Raw genomic sequence first — 24,122 nt, forward strand, 5'->3', positions numbered from 1 at the left:
TGGCCAACCAAATACGTTTCATTCGAAATTTAGGCATTTTGCACTTTCTTCTGGCAACGTTTTGATAATCAAACACCAAGCCTTACTTTACTTGAATAAGTATGAAACTAATGGCTGTTAATAAAAATGGCTAATGATAATAACTATTGCCTCAAACTATTTTAACTGCAAATATAGTGCTTTAATATAGAAAAGACATTCAGTGGAAAAACGATACAATAGATTATATGAGTAAACATTTTGAACTTTGACAGAATGAATGCATATAGACTATAAAACGGAACGGCTAGCTTGTAAGTGAAAGAAAAAGAACGCGAATGCAGATATGAAAAATAAGAAAAAAATGTGAAAATCTGACAAGCATAACATTCAAACTACAAATATATCGTATATATAGTAAATAACATATGAATAGAATATAAGCAAATGAGTTCATTGCTTCTAAATATGGCCTTAACAAAAAAATTCCTATCTTGTTAGCTCCTAATATGTGCCTGTATGTACCTTATGCAGCTATAGAAAATCTAACAGTATGCAAAGTGATATGTTTTGGAATCTCAAGTTTTTCGAAATATGTTTGCTGGTCTGGGAGCGTATTTGTCCTCGAGTTAGGGTGAAATGTATCTTCCTTTTTTCTCAAACACTGATCCAAGATCAGCGCTTGCACCGTTGGACGTTACTGGGGAGCTACGCGCATAGCTTCTGGTCACATGACTGGCTCGCACACGCCTCCTTGTTTGATTGTATCGCAGTCTGCGAGTTAGATGACGCACTGAGGCACAGTGTGTGAAGATGGCTCCCTTTCCGGACGAGGTGGATGTTTTTACTGGTCCACACTGGCGTATGAAGCAGCTAGTGGGCCTGTATTGCGAAAAGGTATGTAAAAATAAACATCGATCGTTAATTTGGAGTTTGACAAAGGAATATATGGCAGTGTGTGGCCAACGAACGGGTGAATGCCTGCTAGCACGCCAGCTAGCTTGTGTCTGTAGCACTCAGGATTGGCTCAGCCGAAGCGAATGAACTACCGGATGATTGTCTCACGACTAAGTTACATTGGGAGCGTTTGATAGCCTCATACAGCGACTAATGAACCTGAAGTTAGCGTTACATCTAGACGTTTACATAACCAGTGGTTTGAATCATGTATTGGGTTGCTCATAATTAACTTTCCAATAACCCATCCTCTACCCAGCTAAGGCTTGCTAACTGGCTTAGCTATCTGACGTTAGCTTAACTAACTTACAAGATAGCTTGTTATGCAACATGCTTTAAGCATCACAACGCAATTTCTAATGTTCTAAGCTGTAGATTATATCGGAAATTTCCAGGCTGGTTTTTAAAATTTCAGCACCCCTAAGACAAGCTCCTTCAGCGGCAGTGGCTAATGTACTGTGGGTGTGCAAAGCCAAACTACGCATGTTATGTACTGCTGTAATTTAGCTGTCTGATCTTACACCGCAGCAATTGTGCCCTGCGGGGTTACAAATAGAGCTACCAACTATCCAGCGGAAGTGCTAATGATTATCTCATGGATCTTAGTATAAACACAAACGATGTTATGTTTTAATCACAAATGAGTGTTTCTCTTGTTTTTCCACAGTTGTCAAAGACCAACTTCTCCAACAACAATGATTTCCGCTCATTTCTTCAGTCACTGTGCGCCACCTTTAAGGAGTTCAAGATGCATGAGCAAATTGAGAATGAGTACATTATCGGCCTGCTGCAACAGCGCTGCTGCACTGTGTACAATGTGCACTCTGACAACAAACTCTCAGAGATGTTGTCCCTCTTTGAGAAGGGGTTGCACAGTGTCAAGGTAAATATGCATTGATTTTTTTGTTTTAAAGAATAGTTTATTGTCATGCTGTAGCTCTGCATTGCACTTGTTGCACTTTTTTTTCCACATTTTGGCTCAGCAGAAAAGACCCAGGCTTTACTTTAAAGGGAAAGCATAGATGGGTCCTGCAGGGCATAGCTGATACTTGATGCTCAGTGGTCGGTTAAGACTCTGTCATTAGAATAACTATTATGTTAGGCACAGAAAGATTGCAGTACCAACATCAGGGATTTGTATTCTCATGTATGCATGTTAATTATAAAGATGGGCTAGTATTATGTAGGTCTTTTTAATAGGCTAGATGCAGAAAGATGTGGGCTGAATTGTGTAATTTCATCCACAGAGTTGTTTTTGTGATATTGTTCTCTGTCAGTCCATGGGCAAACCCAAAAATGTGCTGTCCAGAATTATGCAACTGTGTAGATTTTAACTTCCGCTCTCCAGTCAGTTTGTAAAACAGAAATGAACATTCTGCTTTGGATTAAGCTCTTGCATTCTGTCCTAGGCTAAAGATGTGTTTTATGAGATAGAAATGTGCTGAGATAATTTTTTTTTTATTCTTTGAGGACTTTTTGAAACGAGGTCTGAGAAGGTTGGAAATAATAATTACCATACCTAATAATCTAATTACTTAAGAAAAACAGGTGACTGCACCCTTGGTAATTCAGTTATGAAAAGACGGTACTGCTAGATGTCGTTGATGGGATTGTAAAGAATTCACAACTGCCATGTTTTTAAAGGGATTCCATGAATTAATAATTTTTATGTGTTTTTAGAGTGAGTATGAGCAGCTTAACTATGCCCAGCAGCTGAAGGAGAGACTGGAAGCTTTCACACAAGACTTTCTGCCCCACATGAAGGAAGAAGAAGAGGTATAAGATGTTCAGATTCCTTTTTATTTACTATATAGATCTCATTATTAATCAATTCCCAAAGAATGGGTAAGACTAAATTGTGTTCATAAACAACAAAGATAAAAACATAAAAGACAACATAAACATAATGAAATGTATTTAAAATATGTTCCTTCATACCCCAGTGAATTGCGTTGTAAGCTGTGTATAAACTAAGGAGATTCGTTGCAGGTGTTTCAGCCTATGCTCATGCAGCACTTCACGTACGAGGAGCTCAAGGACATCAAGAAACAGGTGATTGCACAACACTGCAGCCAGCAGCAATGGGACTGTGCCGCCGAGGTGCTGAAGGGTTTCAGTTTGTGGAGCCAGGCCGAGGAGCTGCACAAAGCCTTCAAATATGCCGATCACGAGAAGACAGACTATGGTTAGTGAGTATATTCCTGAATGTTAACACTATGTCGGTGCAAACAAGCCAAAAAGTCATAAGTAATTCAAAGAAATGCTTCATGTTCCTCATAACCTGAAGCCAGGTTATTGCAAATGCAGGTCTTAAGGGAAGCACTATCACCAGTATTCATTACCACTGCTGTGCCAAGTATTCAGTATACTGGTTACAGCTGGTACATTCATGACCAGTTCTTCCAGTATGTCTGTATAAAACAGGCCTCTGAAGAGGAAAGCCATGGGTCTGTATGCTTTTCAAATGTGGGTACATAAAAACGTTTGTCACACGAATGGAAACAGTTTTGTGGCAAATAAAATTAACGAAATTTGATGCTGACTGCTGATTTTTGCAGAACAACAGTATTGTCTGTCACTTCATAACAGACATTTTGACATGTCATAGAAAAGCATTGGTGTTACTAAAAGCATTAAAAAAGGCTCCGTCCTATTCAAGTGTCCCAGTAACTCATGACATGTGACAGTGAGCCAGCATGCACAATAGCAGGACCCTGAGACAGAGGCTGCTGGGATTCAGCCATCGTTCATTTTAGGATTTACAGCTGTTATTTTCCTACTTTGAAATGTTAACATGACATCTGTGAGAAAGGCTGCGAGGCAGTTCCGTGTTTAAACATTTGTCATGGTGTTTGTAAAATGTGCATTTTATACTTTTGACATTTGAGTCAGTTGTAAACGAAGCTGTTTTTTGTCCTCCTCCTCAGAACTGGAAAAGAACGGGGATTCTTCAGCCCACATCTCCCAGCTTCCTACAGAAATCATGGTGAGACTGTTCCACTATTTGGGCCCTGAAGATCTGTGTCACTGTAGTCAAGTGTGCAGCTCTTGGTCAGAGCTGGCAAAGACCGGCTCTCTGTGGAGGCACCTCTATCCTGTCCGCTGGGCCAGAGGTAGGCTGCTGCTAGCTGGTGACTATCTTAAAGAACAAAATCTTGTTTGCTTAGCTTAATTTTACTTGCCAAAAATTGCAGTAACTTAAGTATGTAGTGGTGGTGCACTGCTTAAAAGTATTTCATGTCTCTACTGTAGGTGACTATTACAGTGGCCCCCCTGGGGATCTGGACCAGGACCCAGATGAGGACTGGGTGAAGAGTCGGCAGAATGAGGGTCGGGCCTATCAGGAATGGGATGAGGATGCTGATGTCGATGAGTCTGGTGAGGTTTCGTCTTAAGAATAGCGTAAACCTCAGTTTGTTACTAAAACAGTAGCACTTGTTGTATGTGTGATCATTTCAGGAAGAAGCTAACAGAAAGGAATATGTAATAATAATAATGATGATGATAATGATGTACTGTTGTCAGTTTCAACCCCACTGATCTGTCTTCGGCAGCTGTATAATCACAGTGTGTGCCCTTAAAACACAATGACCACCATTTTTAATGCTCCGCACATAATTATTTATGCTAGTCGGCTGTAAAAGAAGTTTATGTTCTAAAATATTTTACAGATAAAGTAGTTTACAAAAATCAATCTTCCTGAGCAGTTTTATCAAAAGGCACGGGCGTTTTTGCCTTTACTAATATTTGATTTTAATAGTCAAAGCAAAACTAGTTCATAATCGTTAATGACTGGTTATCTTTTTGAAAAAGGGTAATGAAAGTATGTACTATCATAAAATCTGAAAGTGTTTGCCAAAGATCCTCATGAAAGGCACTCCACATCCACTCACATGCTCCCTTATCACCTTTATTCACCCTTTTAAGAGTTGGCACTCTCAAAGGTTGCTCCCACCTGATCTCTGGCTGCACTCTGGCAAAGGTAGTAAAACCGGCCTGCAGTGTTGCCGTAGGCTGTGTCTGGTAGTCCTTTCTCTGAAGATGAGGATTAGAATTAGTTCTATCAATTGTGTCATCTTTGTTCTTGTTCATTTTTAGACGTGTCAGGCCATACACAAGGCTCCCTGGCAATTAGCACAGCTCAGCGAGAGAAGAGGCTTCTGAATGGGATCATCCAGAACCTCCTGCCAGCTGTGGGTCCGTCTGTCAAGTCCATTGTCCTGGCATACAGTTCTACAGTCTCAAGTAAAATGGTATGAAGCCCAAAATCTTTATTTTTACACTGCAGTTGCACAATTTGTGATCAGGAAGATCGTGTCTGAACTGTCATACTTTTGTCCTCTTTTCAGGTTCGCCAGATCCTCAGTCTCTGCCCCAACATCACTCACCTGGACCTGACCCAGACTGATGTTACAGATTTTGCATTTGACAGGTAAATATTAAAACGTCTTTAGTACCATTAAGTAATTTTTAGTTATACACAGTGGTTATGGCACCAGTGGAATAGTTTTAAATTTGCCTGGAGGCGACCCTGGTCGACTCTTTTTCTATTTACATGTAACTCATCACTCATTAGACTGTGTTCTTGCTGTCCTACCTCCTTCAGCTGGTCATCTCTCGGAGCCTGTCTCTCTCTGGAGCACCTGGATTTGTCTGGTTGTGAGAAGATTACGGATCACACCCTGAAGAAACTGTCTGTGGGGCTGGGCGACCTGACGTCTTCCACCTGCTTTGACAAACGTTCCGACCGACGGGCCAAGCTCCTTAAAAGTTCCCCGCTACCCATCACGCTCATGGAAGAGAGGAACCTACATCCAGTGGGGCAGAAGCGGCAGGCCATCATTTTCAAGCACGGGACTGGCCGTTGGGGCTCTGCCTGCACCCCCACGCGAGTGTGGGTGTTGGACCCCTCAGACCTTGCTGATATTGAAGACGCTGCAGAGTGGAGCCGCCGTGATGGGATGCCTCTCCCTGAGGCAGAAAGCTTTGTAGAGACACAGTTTGTGGGAGGCTTGTGCTGTTGCAGGAGCAGCAGGAGGCACGGGCACAGGACTGGCTCAAATGCCTCTTATTTGCATCAGCAGTTTGCCATGTCTGGGGAAATGTTTTGTGGCCACTCCATTTGCTGCACGAGTGACATGGCCCTCAGGACTTTTACTGGGCCGCAGTGCGAGTCTGGCCCCACCATAAGCAGCACTGCAGAGTTTCGGACTAAATGCTCCTCATCTGGGGGCCTGCAGTGTGTTGGGCATGAAAACAGGACTGATCAGTCAGAGGCAAAACGCTCACTGAGATTTCTCAGTCTCTCTGGATGTTATCAAGTCACAGATATGGGCTTGAGGTAAAGATCATGCATTACTGTTCTTCAAACATACTAAAAAACACCTGTTTTATACTTGAAATAGCATGATTTCACATACAAATCTGGGTTCACATGAATGTTTTTGAGAGGTTAGTATCTCAGAAACTGCTGTCATGCAGTGAGATGAATGAGTGAATGATGTGATCAGCTGACAAATAGAACATTTTGTCAGGTTGCGTTGATGCAGTCTCAAAACAGCATTTAGTGGTAAGTGGCAAGTGTAGTTATTTTCAGTGGCAGCTGCAAACACAAGATGGTGTAATAACATGTGTGGGTGTTGTCATTTGTGCAACACTCCACTTATCTTGGTAAACTCCTCCTCCCTGCAACCTTTCTCCCATAGAGTTTGGGCGTGATGAGTGGTTATTCAAATGGCTGAAAAAAAATGGTCAAGTAGAAATGCTGATTATCAGAGAAAGATGCTGTTCGTTACATTTGCTATAATTAGCAGTATTACTTTTATTAGGTTAAGACTGGATTAGCAGTGTTCATGCAGATGGTCCCACTGCTGTTGTCGCTGCGCCTGTAACGAGGTGCCTTTCTGTGTTTCAGGGCTCTGTCGCAGCGCGGAGGGCTTCCCGTCCTGGAGCATCTCAACTTGTCTGGCTGCCTCTTCATCACTGAGGTGGGGCTGCAGGAGCTGGTGTCAGCCTGTCCTTCCCTCAATGACGAGCACTTCTATTACTGCGACAACATCAACGGTAACGCATGTGAAGCTGTTAGGGGGTCCTTTATCCTCTGAAACATAAACTTGTACAATCTGATGATCGAGGAAGGTGCTTTGGAAATAGGCTGTGTTATGTTGAACTGTGTGTGAATATGTCACAGTGAATCTAAAAGATCTGTTGCAATCTGTGGCAGCTGTAACAAACATTACTAACCCCCACCTGCATAGCATGTGTCCTCGTGTAAGTAACAGATGCTACTGAGGTGGAAGGTAAGTAGACATTACAGTAGCCAACCAGTGTTCACTTCATTTTTTACCTATTTATGTATAATATGATCATCTGCTTTCAAGTATAGCCGTAGACTGTGTAAGCATTTTTCAATTGTCCAACGGCATGCAGTTCAGTAGATGACCACTATGTGGTGTTTTTTCACAGGTCCTCACGCAGACACGGCCAGCGGCTGCCAGAACCTGCAGTGTGGTTTCAGGGCCTGCTGTCGCTCTGGGGAGTGATCCTGCCAAGCAACCAACTCTCCTAAAATGTCACGTCTCCTTTTTATTGCACTTTATCCTGGGAATACCAGTTGCTGTATTGTGTCACTTAAAAGTGTTTCTGGAATGAAACTAATTTTGCTCCCGTTATTTCCACTCTTATCTATACTGAATGGAAATACTCTTTTAGAAAAGGAAAACCTAAAGGGGGGGTATTGGATTTGAAGTGTCTAAAAATACATTTTGGTTCCTTTTTTTTTTTTATTTGAGAAATTAAAAAAAAAAACTAGAGAAACGTAAACACCAAGTACTTCATGTTTCCTGTTAGTCAAATCCTGTTTTTCTCACTAAAACTATACTGATTTGCATAAGTCTTCTTCTCCCCCTGCTGTGTGTAGTTGATCATTTATAATCCGCATTAACAATTGCCATTTATTGGAGAGTGAATTGATCGCTGCCTCCCCTTTGTTGACGGTTACAGGTCAGATTGATCCACACATAGTCTCACTGCACATGGAGGACTTATTCACCCCCAGCTGGCGCAGCCACCATTGAGTTACTGAGACACCAGTAAAGGATGTACATACAAAGGAATTGGTACATGATGCTGCAGTGTAGTCTTAACCGTTTTCTCCAACTTTGTGATACCAATATACACAGTCACCACTATTAGCTTTTTGCTTTTTCTTTTTCTTTATGCACTCCAGCGTTGTGGGCGAAGAAATGGACCAATGTTCATATAAGAGGGATTTGAATACGGCCCACAGTAAAGAGCTTTTAGAGAAGCTGAAAGGAACAGTAACCCTCAGATTGGGAGAAGCCTGCTGTGTGTTCGGTCAGTTTTCAGTAGTTTGTACTCCATCTTTAACCATTCTGCAGCAGGATTTATTTGCTTGTTCAAAAGTCTTGCATGAGGAGTTCTATTGGAATTATTCAATTTACAAACAGAACAATAAAAGTATCTTGGGGTTAAAAGCCATGTTGTTGGTCATTTTTAATTATTTTGTGAACACAAGTGAAGTACAAAAGCTGTGAAGGTTGTAACACTGATCGTTATTGTTGGTGTTGTAATTTGTAACTAGTCTGTTTTTAGTAGTGGCGTTAGGTTGTAGTATAAGTCCTTTAAATACATTTGAACTGTTCTGTGCTCCCATATATGTTAAGATAGATTAATAAAATAATGGAAACACATTTTAATACCACAGGACAGAAGCTATAGCCTCAAACGTGGCTTTTCTCTGACAGCCAAGAGGTGAACATAAGGTTCAAAAGGGTGGGATTCAATTCAAAGTTATTGTCTTGGATTTGGCGTACAAATATATAACTGTGTTAAGATTTACCTGATATACATTATATACATAAGATATACAATATTGTGCAAAACTGTGAGTAGTGTAATTATAGTAATCAGATTAAAATTAAGCTAAAGCTTATTTTAATACAAAAGCGGTGGTGGACAGTGAGATGAGCGTCTATCACGTTCGCATGAGCGAGGCCAGGTACACCCACACGGACAGGACATTGTTAGGGTAGGCGTGCACATACACGGCCAGGGCAAACTCCACATTTGATGCCTGAACATTGTGAACTCCGGTGCTGTGCACTGCCTCTATGATGGGCTGGATCTCAGAGAATGGCAGATGCAGGGGGAATCCTGAGATCTAAAAAAGAAAAATCCTATTAGTGTTCATTTATGATATGAATTTGTTAATGTGACACCTACGCTCTCTGCCAGCTGACATCATTGAAATGATAGATTGAGGACTGATGACATCATTCAGTGACTCAGTCTAGTAACTTTTTTTCCTGGCACTCCCATTTCATTTCGTACCCTGTTGTCTCCCAGCAGGCTCTGCAACTCGTGGCGGTGCCCTTCGGCCACGTCCCGCCCCCCGCTCAGCTCCAGTTTGGGCAGGAACTGCTTCAGGGTGGTGGTGCAGTAGCGGTTCCAGCGGGTTGGGTGACGAGGTCGCCACTCCATGATCTTCTCCTTCAGGATCTTCTCAATTCTGTGGAGAGCGAGATGGCGAACGTGTTTTATAGAGTTTGGAACTGCAGCCTAACAAATCATCATGACTCAGTGTTAACTCGCCTGTCCTGAAGCTCTGCTGCAGCTGCTTTGTCTGCGCGCCAATACACCAACTCCTCCGGCTGAAGAAAAGTAGATTTAGAAGAAAATACATGAAATAAGGCTGAACATATAACAAGATTACACAGAAATGATGAACACTCACTTGTACACTTGACAGGCCGGGGTGAGAGAAGGCGTGGGAGAAAAACGGCTTCCACAAATTGGCTTTTGTGACGTCAAAACTCATCGTCATTGGCGACGTATATTCTTGTATGTTAAGCCACACCTGAACAAAGATTCAGAGAAGATTAAATAATCTGCTGGAAAAAGCCACACCATGAACTGGTACTTTGATGTCTCTCTTCGCTCACATTGTCAGCATTGACCAGGGAGCCAACGGTTTGCAGTGGGCAGAAGGTGTCGTACTGTCCATAGTGCTGACCACTGCTGGGATTCCAGATCAGGTAGCGGCTCTGCTCATAAGTCAAGACATAAGCTGTGGGTCCCTAAGAAAGAAAGAGCAGATATTTAAAAATATGTTTACAGCTTTTCTCCATGTAGGGGCAGTGTTGTTACAGATCATCACACACCTGAAACCTCTGTGGCTTTACAAAATGATTGTTACACACCTCTGGTATAGCAGTGCCAATTATAAGCCAGGCTTTCTTGCCCATAGACAGGAAGTAGTTGCACAATAGTACAGCATGTTCCTCTTCATCTCCCGCTAGGAGGGTGAGGAATTGCTAAAAACAAGAAGAGGAAACACAGAGTACAGTAATTTGGGTATTTTCCCTCCTCTTACAGTCACAATACCTCAGACAGGGTTCACTCACATCACAGGTGCTCCACAGGTCACAGGAGCCAGAAAACGAAACCCTGTCTGGCAGAGAGGGGATGAGCGAGACAAATCGAGCAACCAGGACCTGCGTAAGGATGGAGTCAACATGTCACTACCGTACAGAAACAACTACCACTGAAGAAGATGGGTGAAGAGTGATGGAGCAATATCTGGAGCATTCACTTGAATCAAGCGACTGACCGTGGCCTCCTGGGGGTTATTAGGAAATGCATCCAGTAGCTCCTGCGGGGGTTTAAGGGGTCGAATGTAACGTGTGATGAAGACCGTCTTTCCATTGAGGTCTATGACAGTGGTAATGCAGGGTCGGTCCGGGTAAGCCCGAGCTGCATCCCTTTCAAACCTCTCTGAAGACTGCAACAAATGCTCGTCCTCTTGGCTGTCAAACTGGATTAAAAGGTCAAAGGTTACGGCAGAGGAATACAGGTCAGCGCTGTGTAAACGAATTCATGTGTCTTAAGAGTAATGCAGTCATGAATGAGTGACTAAAACAGGAAGAGTGTTACCTTCACTTCCTTTATCTAGACATGCAGCAGAGCACAAGCAAATAAGTGACACAAAAGGACAACAAATATTAGAATAAATTAATACACTGATGCATAACCACCTACTTTTAAGAGCATGATGACCAATTGTTTCAAAATAAGGGACCTTTTTCAGCCGCAGGATAGGTAGAGGTTGACTCAAACTTAAATCAAGTGACACTGTTAATCAAACCACTTTATGTACTTTATATGTTGTCCCCTGTCACGAGACATGATCTGTACACTTCAGTCTCTCCTGTGAACTGTCCCTTGTTTTGGTACAACATGGCAACACAATCTTTTATAAAAATAACTGAAACTGAACATGCTTGATAGAATGTTGATATAGAAATATATATGAAATGAAGTGGATGTTAAGACACACGTGGAGTAATACAAACTATAAGCCTGATTCCCAAATAGTTGGAACGCTGTGTAAAATGTAAATAAAACTGTTCCTGAGCTCCTGTATTAATCTCCTTTTCCAATCATGTGTTCACAAAGTGGTGAACCTCGCTCCATCCTCGCTGTGAACCACTGAGCCTTTCCAGGATGCTCCCTTCATACCCAATCATGATACTATCACCTGTTACCAATCAACCTGTTTACCTGTGGAATGATCCAAACAGGTGTTTTTGGAGCGTTCCACATCTTTCCCAGTCTTTAGTTGCTCCTGTCCCAACTTGTTTGAAACGTGTTGCTGCATCAAATTCAGAATCAGCAGATTTTTTTTTTTAAATCAATGAAGCTAATGAGGTCAAACATTAAATATATTGTCTTTGTACTGTTTTAAGTTGAGCACATGTTACAAAAAAAAAGATTAGCAAAATGTCACATTCTGGTTTACTAACGTTCTACACAGCGTCTCAACTCTTTTGGAATCGTGTTTGTGCAGGCTGGGCACTAAAAAGCAGACAGGATCCACTCAAACACGACTTACCTTTTCCCTAACGGACTCTCCAGGCACCAGCTGAGGTTCAATGGTGATGAAGAGTGTAATAAATGCTCCCTCACTCAGGTTTCGCAAATGATCATAACCACCATTAGTGCCGTGGCTCCGCTCCTTACTGTACCCCAGCAACACTGCTGGTGTATTCACCTTGAATGTCCCATCAATCTATCCAATGGAATTTAAAAAAAAAACAAGAAAACATCAGTCAGCTGTTCAGGCGGTCAGTGTGCTAATGCATGTGTGTTAAAAATACACAACAACAAAGACTCTCACCCTGGACTGAGAATAAATGGTGCTGAAAGGAATCTTGACAGATCCCAACCAGTGCTTCTCCACCCGGGTGTGTATTGATTTCCCTTTGTCTTTATCATTCTGAGGAGCGGAAGGTGTTCAGTTATAAAGCAATTCAAGGAGCGTGTTCTGATATAAGTACTGTGAGTGAGGTGAGAGAAAATAAACTGTTTTACTCACCACTCCAGTTTCATAAACCATCTCATCAAATATGTTAATGAAAACTTCGTCTTTGACTGACTGTAAGCTGGCGGTGCTGTAGTCACCATTTGGCGCGCTGCAGAAAGGAGAAGAGTTTTACATTTAGTTTGTAGGTGTTATCTAACTCTGCAAAGTGCACTTAGCTCCAGTATCTGAAAAGAGTTGTATGTTTCTATATTTACATAAGCATGTAAGTAGATACAGCTGGTTTGGAATTGACCACGAGCAGCACCCAGCGGCCATAAAACACTCACAGCAATTTTGGAATAACCTGAAGAGCCTTTGAAGTATTTTCCTGGAACCATTTCCAGGATTTTACAATGTGCTTACACTTCCCCAGCATTGTCTCCAAAGCACAACTGTCATGCAGTTAATAAGAGCTGGGAGCTACTTCATTAGTAAATTTCATTCAATATTTCTGATTGAAGCTGTCTCAGGTAGGCAGAAACACACGCAAAGGGAACATTTATCATAGAAAATAAATCACCTAAATGGTAGCTGCAGCTCCTCGTTCCAGCAGGGGTTTGGTCCATCAGCTGTGGTTGTTTGAAGCACTGAACGCTGGAAGGAAACCTCCACAAAGGGCCTCACTTGTACCTACAACACATCAAAAACAAGCATAATGTAGATCACATGACAATGAAGATCTTGCTGCCAATCAGCTGGAAGGTAAAGTGTACTGTACCTGGCTGAGCAGCCAATCGCTGTCCTGCATGGCGCTCTGAGACGACTGTCCTGGTTTACTATAAAAAAAAACAAAACAATAACCAATCAACACACAGTTTATCATTCTGTCAAAAGTATTGTTAATCTTCATCTGAACTATTCTGGTTCTGACTGGGTGCACTCGATGCTCACTTGCTCTGGGGCCTGCGGATGGGGACGTCGTAGGCCCGGATGATGCTGACCAGCAGTTTAATGTCTCCGTCAGACAGATTCTGAGCCGTCACCTTCTTTCTTTCTTTCCTCTGAGGCTTCAGCGGCCGCTTGGGTTCAGCCAGCTTGAAAAGGTTTATTCCCAGAATCCTGATTGTCACAACAAGCAGCTGTTATCATGTAGCCAACAACCAACAGGGGCCTGCAAGTAGTTCATTTAAACTGGTATCATACTGAATGAAAACTATTTACTGAGCGATCAGAAATATCTTTCATTCAAAGTGTGGGATGGAATTGTTACCACCATCAGACAGTCCCTCCAGGTATTTGCAATATGATCACAATAGTACAACTCCAACTCCAAAAAAGGTGGGAAGCTGTGAACACATGACTGTATAAAGTTTATTTGCAAATGACTGCATTCTGTTTTTGTTCATGTTTTACGCAGCGTCTCGACTTTTCTGCAATCAGGGTTGTTGTTTTGAGGCAAAGTTTACTTCAACATTGTCTTGTTCATTATGGCATAGTAAGAACTGTTGGAAAATGGGACCACCAAGGTGAAAAGTAGTTTACACTGTGTTGCTTAATATGCATCTACTGCGTATTACTACTGGAACTATGCAGGATTAAACTGTGGCACAGAGGGCTACCAGGAAGAGGATTGCTTCACTTGTTTGAACAAAGGAAACATGCCAGCATATTACAGTCCCATGGTGTCTTACCAAGCGTTTAAGCAAGTGTTGTGTAGCTGTAGTTGTTAATATGATATTGTTATGGTATGTAAATATCAAAGCAATATCATAAATGTTAACTGTGTTATCACACTGATTAGCAAAAGATGCTGAGCACACATCTTTTATGAATTTGTGCAATTTTACAGCAAAAACATTCAAAAACAAACTGAAATTCATTTAAATTTTTGTTAAATCATCTGCAAAATCCTGAAAGGACTGAATACTACACAATGATTGCCACTACTGTACAGGTACTCAGGGTTCAAACTAAATGGGGGAACAGAAACACAGAGAAAAAGAAAGAAACTCTAAGCACATACCCTGGACCTGCACCACTGTTAAAAATGCACAGCAAAGGAATAACAGAAAAATGGAACAGAAAAGATTATAACATTCACTTTCAATAATGTAAAAAACGTGCAAAGTAACACCCAACAGCGTGACTGGCGTTGATATAAATTATTATGTATAAATCTGCACACATCGTGTCCATATGTTATCAAACCTGCTCTAAAACACAGCCTTGAACAGTTCCAGCGGAGAGTATTACTCAGCCAGGGGAATGTAGTGTTGAGTTCAAGATCAAATAAACTGAACCAGCACCAGGCCAAGAAACATACTAACATCAGCCTGTGATTTATATAGGCCCTGTCACTCTCTCTGATAGGTTGATTTGACTGTTGATCCCACAGAGCAAACTTATCTAACTTCTCCTTTACATCTCCAACAGGGAGTTCAGGCACTCTGTAATTTTTCAATGCGTTCTGACAAGAGGAACAAGCGCTAGAAATGATTAATTACAACACGGGAAGAAGCACTTTGTATACATGCTTCAGTAACTACTTTGTGATTGGCCAGAAAGAAATATTACAGTAACATGCATAACACAGACATGAAAGAATGTCAGTTGTGAAAGATGGGAGTTAAAAGTGAGTCAGTAAAGCCTGAGTTTACCCAATGCTTGGTATCTCCTCTTCTATCACCAAGTCGGACAGAAGGTAGTGATGCTTGGCAAGAATAAATCTGTTGATGACAGATTCTCTGATCTGTGGGAAAATGCGAAGATTAAACAACACTTAGCGCAATTAGTGATAAAGATTAGGGTACGACAAACATGTTTACATCACATGAGCTACTCACCTTCTGAAGGTGTTTGGCTACTAATGCTCGGTGTGAATCCAGATGTTCTTTCGTGTCAATTATCTCTCCTTCTTTCAGTCTCTTCTCGTATTCCTGAAATCATTTTTAACCAAAAGGAAAAAAATGATAATTAGCTCAATACAGTGGTAACGCATCCTCATTCTTCCATTTCCATAATATTCTGCATTATGGTAAATATTTGAAGGCTGACCTGGAACACCTTATCGGTGACCTCCCTCTCCAGAGCAGGAACACACTTGTAATTTCGAAACTCTGCAACTTCCTGGTTCCTGAGCCTGAGCAGGTGAAATCTTTTGGACCTGTCCAACTCTTCATCAGTCACAAAGTTAAACTCCTCCTGCAGCTGTTCTAGACGGAAGTACTCTGGAGCCGTTACCTCTCCACTACTGGCCACCTGGCGAACCGCAGGTAGAAAGAAAGATGCCATGTTTTCATTGCAAAAATTAAAAATGGCAAGTCTCTCGGATTGTTGAGACCTAATTCGCACAATGTATTCTGATACCCACTTTTAGCAGCTGCATGATGGAGGCGTTTTTTGGATCGTTGGGGTCCAGTCGTGACTGTGTGGCCCATTCTCCAATTTTTTTCATGTCATATAGTCCAGATGCACCAATATATGTAACAGCATCAAGACGGCCCAAGCCACTGAAAACAGAGATGGAAACTGATTAATACTACTACAGACCAGTTACCATTGGGTAGTTTGTTACGTAGACAAGGTACAAAGTACACTTAAAGGACTACACAAGTGTTTTTCCATGTTTTAGCCCATAAACTACAGACGTCACACACAATACAGAAGCTGAAGCATATTTTAAGGTGATATGGCATTTCATTTGCAGCTTCTTGAAACTTCCTGCAGACAGATGCATTCAGGTGCTTGTAGGAAGCTCTGACTTTGTGAATTTGCATCAAGAATGTATGAGCCTTGTGATTCACTTATTAGCCTGAGAAAACATGGGAACTGTTGTGGCATGGCGACATTAACGTGGCTGTTCAGCACCTCCCAACTGAACACTTCAGATGACACATTACAGATGACTTTTCAAAAACTTCTCCAGCTGCACAGCCTTTGACGCAGAAATAAAGCTAAACGTTAAACATGATTGACTTCCAGCATTAAACAAGTTTCAAGTCTGACTAAGTCGCCAAGTTCATATCATGCTGACATAAAACTAAACCACATGCTGCCTGGAGGGTAGGATAATGCATTCATGATTATAAACACCTGTGGAATGCTTTGGAGAGTGTAAATCATATAGGATTTCTAGTTCATGGGCAAAAATGTGCAAAACCACCAATACCATCCTTTAAGTGACATTACCTGTGTATGCCGCCAGGCTGTTGAGACACAGGAGGGGCAAGTGGTACATCATCCTCTCCGATCCCCCAAGAAACACAGCACGACAGTTTCCCAGAGGTCAACAGGGTCTGTTTGTTACTGCCATCAGCCTCAAAGGAGAGAGGCACGTCTAATGAGGCACACATACAGGACGAGAGACAAGAAGACAGGGACTGTAACCACTGAACGGTGTCTGTCCAACAAATGTGAGAGCTATAAAATGCAATCAAATACAGATGTTATTCCCGGAGTGGGAAGATATCTGTGAGTGACAGTGTTTCAGGTCAAATGAAAGCATTTACCACTTCCTACGCCCTCGTGGTCGAACATCACTCTCTGGTTGCTGCTAAACTCAAATTCCTCCAGAGGGACGTTGCCTGTCACAACGGAGGGTTCTGGCACTGGAACAAACACTTGAGCCAGGAGGGAGCATGATGAGCCAATCTCCTCAAACACCTACTCATACACAGTATATACACACACACACACACACACACACACACACACACACACACACACACACACACACACACACACACACACACACACACAGAGGCAGAAATGAGCAAAGAATACAGTTCATGCCGCAATCTATCAAACAGATAAACAAACAAAGTGGCAGTATGCTCAGTGTTTCTGTACTGCACCTGCAAATTGATGCTCTGGGGGCAGTTAACTATCTTGAGATTGAAAATCTGGCCAAAGTGCACTCTGAAGTCAGTGTTCAGGGAGCGGCTGTCTGTCCGGGAAACCTCTTTGTCATTGTATAGTATCTTGGTGAAAAGAGAGCGCCTGGCAACATCCTCTCTTCGAGCTATTTCAGCCCTAAAATGAGAAATAAACATCATGAAAAATGTCCACAGTAACAGTGTAGTTCATCTTCACAAGCACTTTCATTTATAATTGAAGGTTATCATCTTACTTTTCTCAAAACAACGTGACTGGATTTATTTTCTATATTCCAATAATACCACATTTTCCCAGCTAGGGATTAATAAGGTTGATCTTATCTTATCATATATTTACTGAAAAAAGAAATTGAAACTGAATTGAAGTTAAAATCTCTTGCCCTTACTTGCTGTTTTTTACTTTCCGTGTTTTCTTGCTCATACCTGGGGCAGAGTTCACTGGCGGTGATGTTTCCAGATGCAGACAGCTCAGGGATCAAGATGGCCTCTGCTGGTTTCCTGCGTATCCTGGAGGCTTTCTCTCTGACCCGCTGCTCTATAGAGTCAAACTCCGGCTTCTCTGGTGGCTCCGGCTTTGGGGGACCCTCTTCAACGAGCTCTTCTGGTTCGCTCGCCTCCTGGTCTTCGTCTTCTTCTTCTGTGTCATCCTGTGCCTGGTCTTTCTTCCTCTTCTTTTTCTTCTTCTTTTTGGCTTTCTGAAAACAGCAAACATACGATGTGTGTGTATTAAGACAGCATGTATATATTCACACAAGGCACAAGGCTGTCTTGAAACCACACATTGAACTGCATTTATTTATCATTCTTCATGAGAGATAATATAATTGCTGAAATGATTCTATGACAGTGATTCTGTTAAGCTAGCTGACTAAGCTAACCTAAACAAATACTAAATAGGTAAGTACTATAACCTGACAAATACTGGATTCATGAGGCTGATATTAATAACTATAGAGTATATACCAGCTGATACCAGCATAAACAAACAAACTTTATATGGATCCCTTTGTTTTGTGAGCAAGATATAGTACATACATACTGATTTTACAGCTGAAAAATCAACGTGTCAGTGCTCTCTGGTGGAAAAACTATAACACTACTATGCAAATGTGACACAGTTTCTAAATCGCTTTAATCCTGCTTTGGCATTTTTCTGCAATTTATTGCTACTTCCTGTATTAGGCTTCACAGTAGTGATATTATATCTGCTGATTTATCAGTCTTAGCTCTAGCGGGTACCTGTTTCCTTCTCCAGAGCTTCCACTCCTCCAGCTGTTTCTTGTACTCCGCCAACTTCTTCTGGTAGTCCTCCTCGCACTCTGCCTCCAATTCAACAACCTCTGCCAAAATTTCATCCTCATACTCCCGCTCATCTGATGCCCGGTCCACATTCTCTCTGGAGCAAGAACACAGTGCATTATTAACAAGGGTACAGGAATCTGTGGAGCAACATGCATTATCCAGCAAGCATTTCTTAGGAGAGGCAGTGAATGTGCATTGTAGAAAAATGTATCCATAAAGGGACAGTTCAGGTTTTTTGAAGAGGGGTTGCCAAAGGAGTGACGTGGCTCATAACAGCTTCACATCAAATGTGACATATATAGCGTATACTTTCAAAAAAAAAACAAAAAAACAACAACTATCCCTTTAAATAAGAATTATTTGCAGGCTGAGTTAGAGTTACACCTTTCTTCTGAAAGCACTTCTCTACACAATATTTTATTAAAGTTCTATGTAGCAGCATCAGCAAATGTATTATTACAGACATGGGCCAATTACCTCCTGAGGTAGAGCTTGTAGGGTGTGTTGGTAAACTTCTGAAAGTCTCTCAGGGCCTTAATCTCCTTCCACACTTTAACTATGTTCTTCAGCAGAGTCCTGTCTTTCTCCTGCTCAGTGTCTCGCAGCTGCCGAGTGTTCCTGTGATATCCAGGGGAAACACACAGTCATTAAGTCATGGTGCTAAAGGACTGACTGAGACGGAGCAGGATTTGGATGGGACACAATCTCGGACACTCACCTAACCTCCAGACTGTACTCAGATATTCTCTGCTGCATAGCTTGAGTGAGGCTCTGCCCGCCATGGATATCAAGCATGTTCCGCAGCGCACTCCTCAATCCATTCAACTACAGCACAAAGGACACACAAAACACAGCAGATATGCGGTATATGTGATTATTTGATACATTCAAGATTCGTTTTTATGTATTTAGGAACATTTTACAGATTGGCTGTAGTGAAATTTGAAATGAAAGTGTCAGAGAGTGAAATTTACCTTGTCAGTAAGGTGTCCTGTAAGATTATTGTGCTGCCTGGTTAGGTACTGATCATACAGCTGAGCTAGACGGGCCCCCAGGACATGTTCACGACTGAAGAGTGGGTGATGGGAGAAGATCAGCCCAGAGACATCAACGTCAAGCTGGTAGTCTCCCTCAGGGTCCGCTGCTCTGGCGATGTACAGATTTGCATACTTAGACTTCAGCGCCTGGCGGATAGAAACACATCATCCATCACACAATGTTCTGGAAAATGATAACATAATGAAATACGCTCAGTGCTCGTGTGTGTCTGAGTATGTGTGCAAGCTTTAAGAAAGCATGAAATAGTTGGCAAGATTGATAACACCACCGGGGAGCGCTGGAATGAAAAGCCATGCATGACAGCATTGTATCATAAACACTCAATTGAGCTACAATGAATGCTCTGTTTTCTAGATGATCACATATGGCAGCTGTATCTCCAGAATAACAAAATACATATGACGACAGAAGTCCTTTGATGATACTCACTGGAAATATACTTACGTCCCACTCCCAACCAGTCAACCACATCTGAACACTGTTTTGGATCTTGTGTCATGTGTGTTACATGTTTGCCATATCATGCCTCTATGGTCAGTCACGCCACTTCAAAATCTGAGATGAATGAATTTAGAGGTGTGAATAAAGTCTAGAATTAGCTCAAGATGGGCCGTGTAATCTGCTTGCTCAAATAATTTGTCAGTGAGATGTAACATGCGCACCTAACCCTCATTTATGAATTAATAAGTAAGTGGGTTTTAAACATGTAAGATTTTACATGCAGTGAGTTAAAACTGATAATCCAAAGACAGAACTCATATAAAAAATATTCTTATCAGAACCAACAAGAAGAAGAGATTGTTAATGTTTTGTGATAACCATCTGTGGAGGAGATTTGTAGGATTTGGCCACAAAATCCAACATGTCAAAAACTTCAACATCTTTGTGTCGGCTGATTAATGTCAGTCCTAAAACACTACCACCACCAGCTGGTCTGGTGTTGGCGCTGTAGACTGTGGTGAATTGTGGGATACACTTAGCTCTGATCACTGCTTTGAAGTGGTGTTAAGGAAAATGTGCACTGTGTGCTGCCATTTTCTCATTTCCTACTACCTGCCATTGTATGAATGTACACTTTTATGTCAGTGTGGGTATTGTGACAGACCTAAGGTTTAAACTTTTCTTTCTTGTTTCTATTCTATTCCAACTCCTGCTCTCCTTCAAAAGGTGCCAACAATGCCTAGCTGGAGTTTTGATGTAGCTGTATATTTTCTGTAGAGATGATATCACAGATGTGCCAGCCTCCACCTCTGCTCTATTGCCTGATAACAGATGCCTTCCCCTCCCTGTTCCTTTGTACCAAATGCCAAACTGCCCTTTTGCTTTTTTCAAAAAAATGGCTGACAGAGCCACAACACGTTCAGAGTATGAATGTGCACGGTGCTTCAGATGTGGCAAATGAATGGAATGATCGAAGTGAGAGTCACAGCAGGCGTGTGTCTGACCTTCCTGTACACAGTTTGGAGCGCAGGGTCCAGGTCCTCCTCCATGTGGAAGAGAGGGGGTCTAGTGGATGATTCCTTTATGGGGTCAGGCAGCGCCATGATCCTGCCATCATCTCCAAACCACTTCTTGCCCTTAATAAATTTAGCGAGAGATGCACTTTAAAGAATTCCTGAACGAACCAGTGCCAGTGACACAGGTGAGGTGTCTGACATGTTGGTTGAGATTACCTCCTCCATTTTCAAAATGCGGTTCTCCAGAATGTTCTCATTGGTCAGGGATACAGGAGGCCTCTCCCCTACATACAGACCCTCGTCTTCCAGATAACGAGGCTTCATGTTTTCAGGCAGTTTTACAGAGGTTGGGACTGTGACAATGATAAATAGACGGTTAATATTCTGAACAGAAAGCTGTGGATGTGAATCGGGTGGTTTTGTAGATTACAGAATACCTGTTCGAAAACTTGGCGTGAAGAGAAGCTCACTTTCTTGCTGAATAAGTTTCCTGTACCCAGCATACTCTGCCTTCCTCACTTCCAGGTAGTCCTGGGATGACTGTTGAGTGACGAACAAATCCTGCTCTTCATCTCGCACTAGTGGAGCGTCTTCACTCTGCCGTGGGATGATGAATATGAGGCATCTGGAATCTACTCAGACCAGGTGGAAATAATCACAGTACACACAGAGAATTTATTTTCTCTTACCTGATCTTCATTTTCATCTTGTTCAACTTCATCTACATCACCATCTTCCTGCTCTTCGGCATCTTCTCCCTCTCCTTCTTCATCTCTGTCCTCCTCAGCTGCTTTTTTCTGTTTTTGTCTTTTCTTGCTAATCTTCTCAGTCCCATCTTTTAGATCTGGCTCAAAGTTGAATGTAAAGAAGTTGTATGCCTCCTCGGCTGTCGGGAGGCCTTTTTCTGCCTGTATATGCAAAGAATGAATATATAAATACAACAACACAAATCACTTCTTCTTAAAATGATTACAACCTTTTTACAGCCTTACTCGTCTTGCTGCATCTCGGAACTTGACCCTGGTGCTGGGGGCCAGAGGTGCATCATGTCTTTCAGCTCTGACAGGATCAACCTGCAAAACACTGGGGGTTAAACCTCCACTGTTGGATTGGGTTACATGGGTACAACCACGGCTAGATGTCCCTGTGCAGTCACAGCTGAGGTAGATACTCACTTCCCGGTCAAACCTTGTTACAGTGTCTCTGTCTCTGAGGCTCTGTAGGCGACTGGGTGCCTCCAGAGAGGCCTCCTGCTGCTGAAGGCTCTCACCTTTAGACTGAAACACAAGAAGCCATGCTTCAGTACTAATTTGTAAATATTATTGCAAATTTTTGCAAAACAAATGGTTTTGGAATAGGATCTCTTTCATAATCTTCAAACACAAACACAAGGTAGTGTGGGAAAAAAGAAGAAGGTGGGTTTACTCTGGCTGCTTTCAATTTCTCTTCCAAGCGGCGCGTCATGAAATCGTCTAAATGCTGAGAGCCAGAAGTATGCTGAATTCTTGAGGAGAGACCTAGAAGACAAAGCATAATTCCATTAATTTCTCAGCACTAAATTATTACTAACACCAACTGTCTCATTACAAATCTTTGCACCGAGAGCCTCTCAGTTTTGTTTACTTTTCCTTTGATACAATATTTGCAAATTTAAATCATAATTTTCTTATTTTTATTGTTATTTAACATGGATTAAGGTAAAACTAAATGCCTTTATTTTGAGAATTTAGGTAATTTTGTTAAATATAAACACCAAATCATCCTTGCTGCACAGTAAAGGCTCACACAGTACTGTTTTGGTACTGGTAAATTTTAATGACAAATAACAGAACAGCCAAAAAGCATGAGGGCAGGGCAAGTTAAAGAAGACATGGCCACTAACCGCTTAGAGAACCAGTCGGAGGTCTTGACAATGCCACAGGGTCAGCTGTCTTGTCAGCTGATCCCTCATCTTCACTGTGGTGCTGAATGGTGGAGATCTCCTCCACCTCATCATCATGGTGCTCCTGAGCTGAAGACCGTTCAAGCAGCTGATGTGTGCCAAGAGATGGAACAACATACACTGTTAGAGCTTTTAAGTGGGTACTATGAAACAGTTATCAATCGAGTTAAAGAATGAGAACTGAGGGTGCAAGAGGAAGATGTACCCTTTTCTTCTGCCTCTCTCTCTGAGCCCTTAAGGTGCGTTTCAGTGTCTCTCCAGGGTCTTCCTCACTGCTTTGAGGTTCCTGGTGTAACACAGGCATTCAGTTCAGACAAACAGCAACAGCCAGGCTGCATATGTAAACTTTACATCTGTTCACAATGCTATTAAGCACAGCTGGTTCACTGGCAGAGGGAAGAGAGAAGGAGATTGTTGTTGAGCAGCCAGCAGCACACAGGAGGACAACTACAGCCTACAAGCTAAGCTATACAACACACACCAACCTTCATTGTGGTTTGTAGTTTCCCCTTACTCGTTTTGGTAGATGCAACCAGAGCCTGTCGAGTATAATTAGATTTACTAACGCGTTAGCAGCTTTTTTCTCCGTGTTTCTGTGTGTTTCTGACTCTGAGTGTGTATTAAGTGAGCCGCCCCTTCATGTCATGTTTAGTCTTGTCTAGCGGTGCTCTTGCTCAGTTTGCGCTGGATGAGTGAACTCAATAGGACTACTGTCAGTCCACAGAATCAACGCTAGATATGTTTATCTGTAATAAGAGGAATTTAAGATATGACTTTTGGAACTTTACCTGAATGTCGTCCTCATTTTTACTTTTTACCAACGTTTCCTGCAGAGCACGACGTTTCTTTCGCAGTTTTTCTCGAATGTCACTAGCAACAGAGATAGAGTTAGTTATTGAGCTAACGTTAGCTTACATGGCTATGAGTGCCAGCTCAGAGACGTATAGCTAGCTAGCTAACCACATTAAAGTGGTTAATGGCAGAAACCAAGAAGGGAATGACTAATATTAACTTACCTCGGGGAGGCCAGGGTGGCGGTGATAGTTTTCTTTACAGTAACTTAACGTTAGCTAATTAATGCAGAGAGCGACCTGGCTATGACCACTGTTGCTGCGGTCTACTCTCTATTGTAACCGGATAACTTACTCGTGCAATGTATGTATCCCTGCGCTCGTATCACTTATCTACCGAAGTTTGTAACGTTATTT

General features: G+C 42.0%; 2 protein-coding genes across 5 annotated transcripts; one reads left to right on the forward strand and one right to left on the reverse strand.

The window, feature by feature from the left end:
• Positions 1–747: 747 nt before the first annotated feature.
• Positions 748–8,450, forward strand: fbxl5 (F-box and leucine-rich repeat protein 5). Its single transcript, XM_041935067.1, has 11 exons — positions 748–876; positions 1,604–1,819; positions 2,617–2,712; positions 2,926–3,121; positions 3,864–4,049; positions 4,189–4,314; positions 5,035–5,189; positions 5,286–5,368; positions 5,543–6,277; positions 6,851–6,999; positions 7,402–8,450. Exons 1-11 carry the CDS (start codon positions 793–795, stop codon positions 7,476–7,478), a joined length of 2,103 nt encoding a protein of 700 aa, XP_041791001.1. The 5' UTR covers positions 748–792; the 3' UTR covers positions 7,479–8,450.
• cc2d2a (coiled-coil and C2 domain containing 2A) lies at positions 7,835–24,091 on the reverse strand. 4 transcript variants are annotated; one of them, XM_041935063.1, is made up of 40 exons: positions 23,931–24,091; positions 23,703–23,784; positions 23,400–23,453; positions 23,120–23,200; positions 22,855–23,002; positions 22,398–22,489; positions 22,148–22,249; positions 21,965–22,045; positions 21,662–21,880; positions 21,410–21,569; positions 21,189–21,325; positions 20,961–21,092; positions 19,431–19,640; positions 19,175–19,281; positions 18,934–19,074; positions 18,394–18,550; positions 17,578–17,849; positions 17,113–17,290; positions 16,768–16,921; positions 16,448–16,595; positions 15,630–15,768; positions 15,314–15,517; positions 15,103–15,195; positions 14,917–15,008; positions 14,283–14,297; positions 13,211–13,378; positions 13,038–13,095; positions 12,840–12,949; positions 12,332–12,428; positions 12,134–12,232; positions 11,849–12,025; positions 10,891–10,905; positions 10,568–10,771; positions 10,362–10,451; positions 10,158–10,271; positions 9,900–10,034; positions 9,692–9,814; positions 9,550–9,608; positions 9,289–9,466; positions 7,835–9,118 (listed from the first exon to the last, which is right to left on the reverse strand). In XM_041935063.1, the coding sequence occupies exons 3-40, from the start codon at positions 23,403–23,405 to the stop codon at positions 8,933–8,935; spliced, it is 4,881 nt and encodes a 1,626-aa protein (XP_041790997.1). In that variant the 5' UTR covers positions 23,406–23,453; positions 23,703–23,784; positions 23,931–24,091; the 3' UTR covers positions 7,835–8,932. The 4 variants fall into 4 exon arrangements, with proteins under 4 accessions (XP_041790997.1, XP_041790999.1, XP_041790998.1 ...); XM_041935065.1 differs by lacking the exon at positions 14,283–14,297; XM_041935064.1 differs by lacking the exon at positions 10,891–10,905.
• Between the last annotated feature and the right edge of the window lie 31 nt (positions 24,092–24,122).

This window comes from Chelmon rostratus, chromosome 4 (genome assembly GCF_017976325.1).
Source record: "Chelmon rostratus isolate fCheRos1 chromosome 4, fCheRos1.pri, whole genome shotgun sequence".
Taxonomy (NCBI): Eukaryota; Metazoa; Chordata; class Actinopteri; order Chaetodontiformes; family Chaetodontidae; genus Chelmon; species Chelmon rostratus.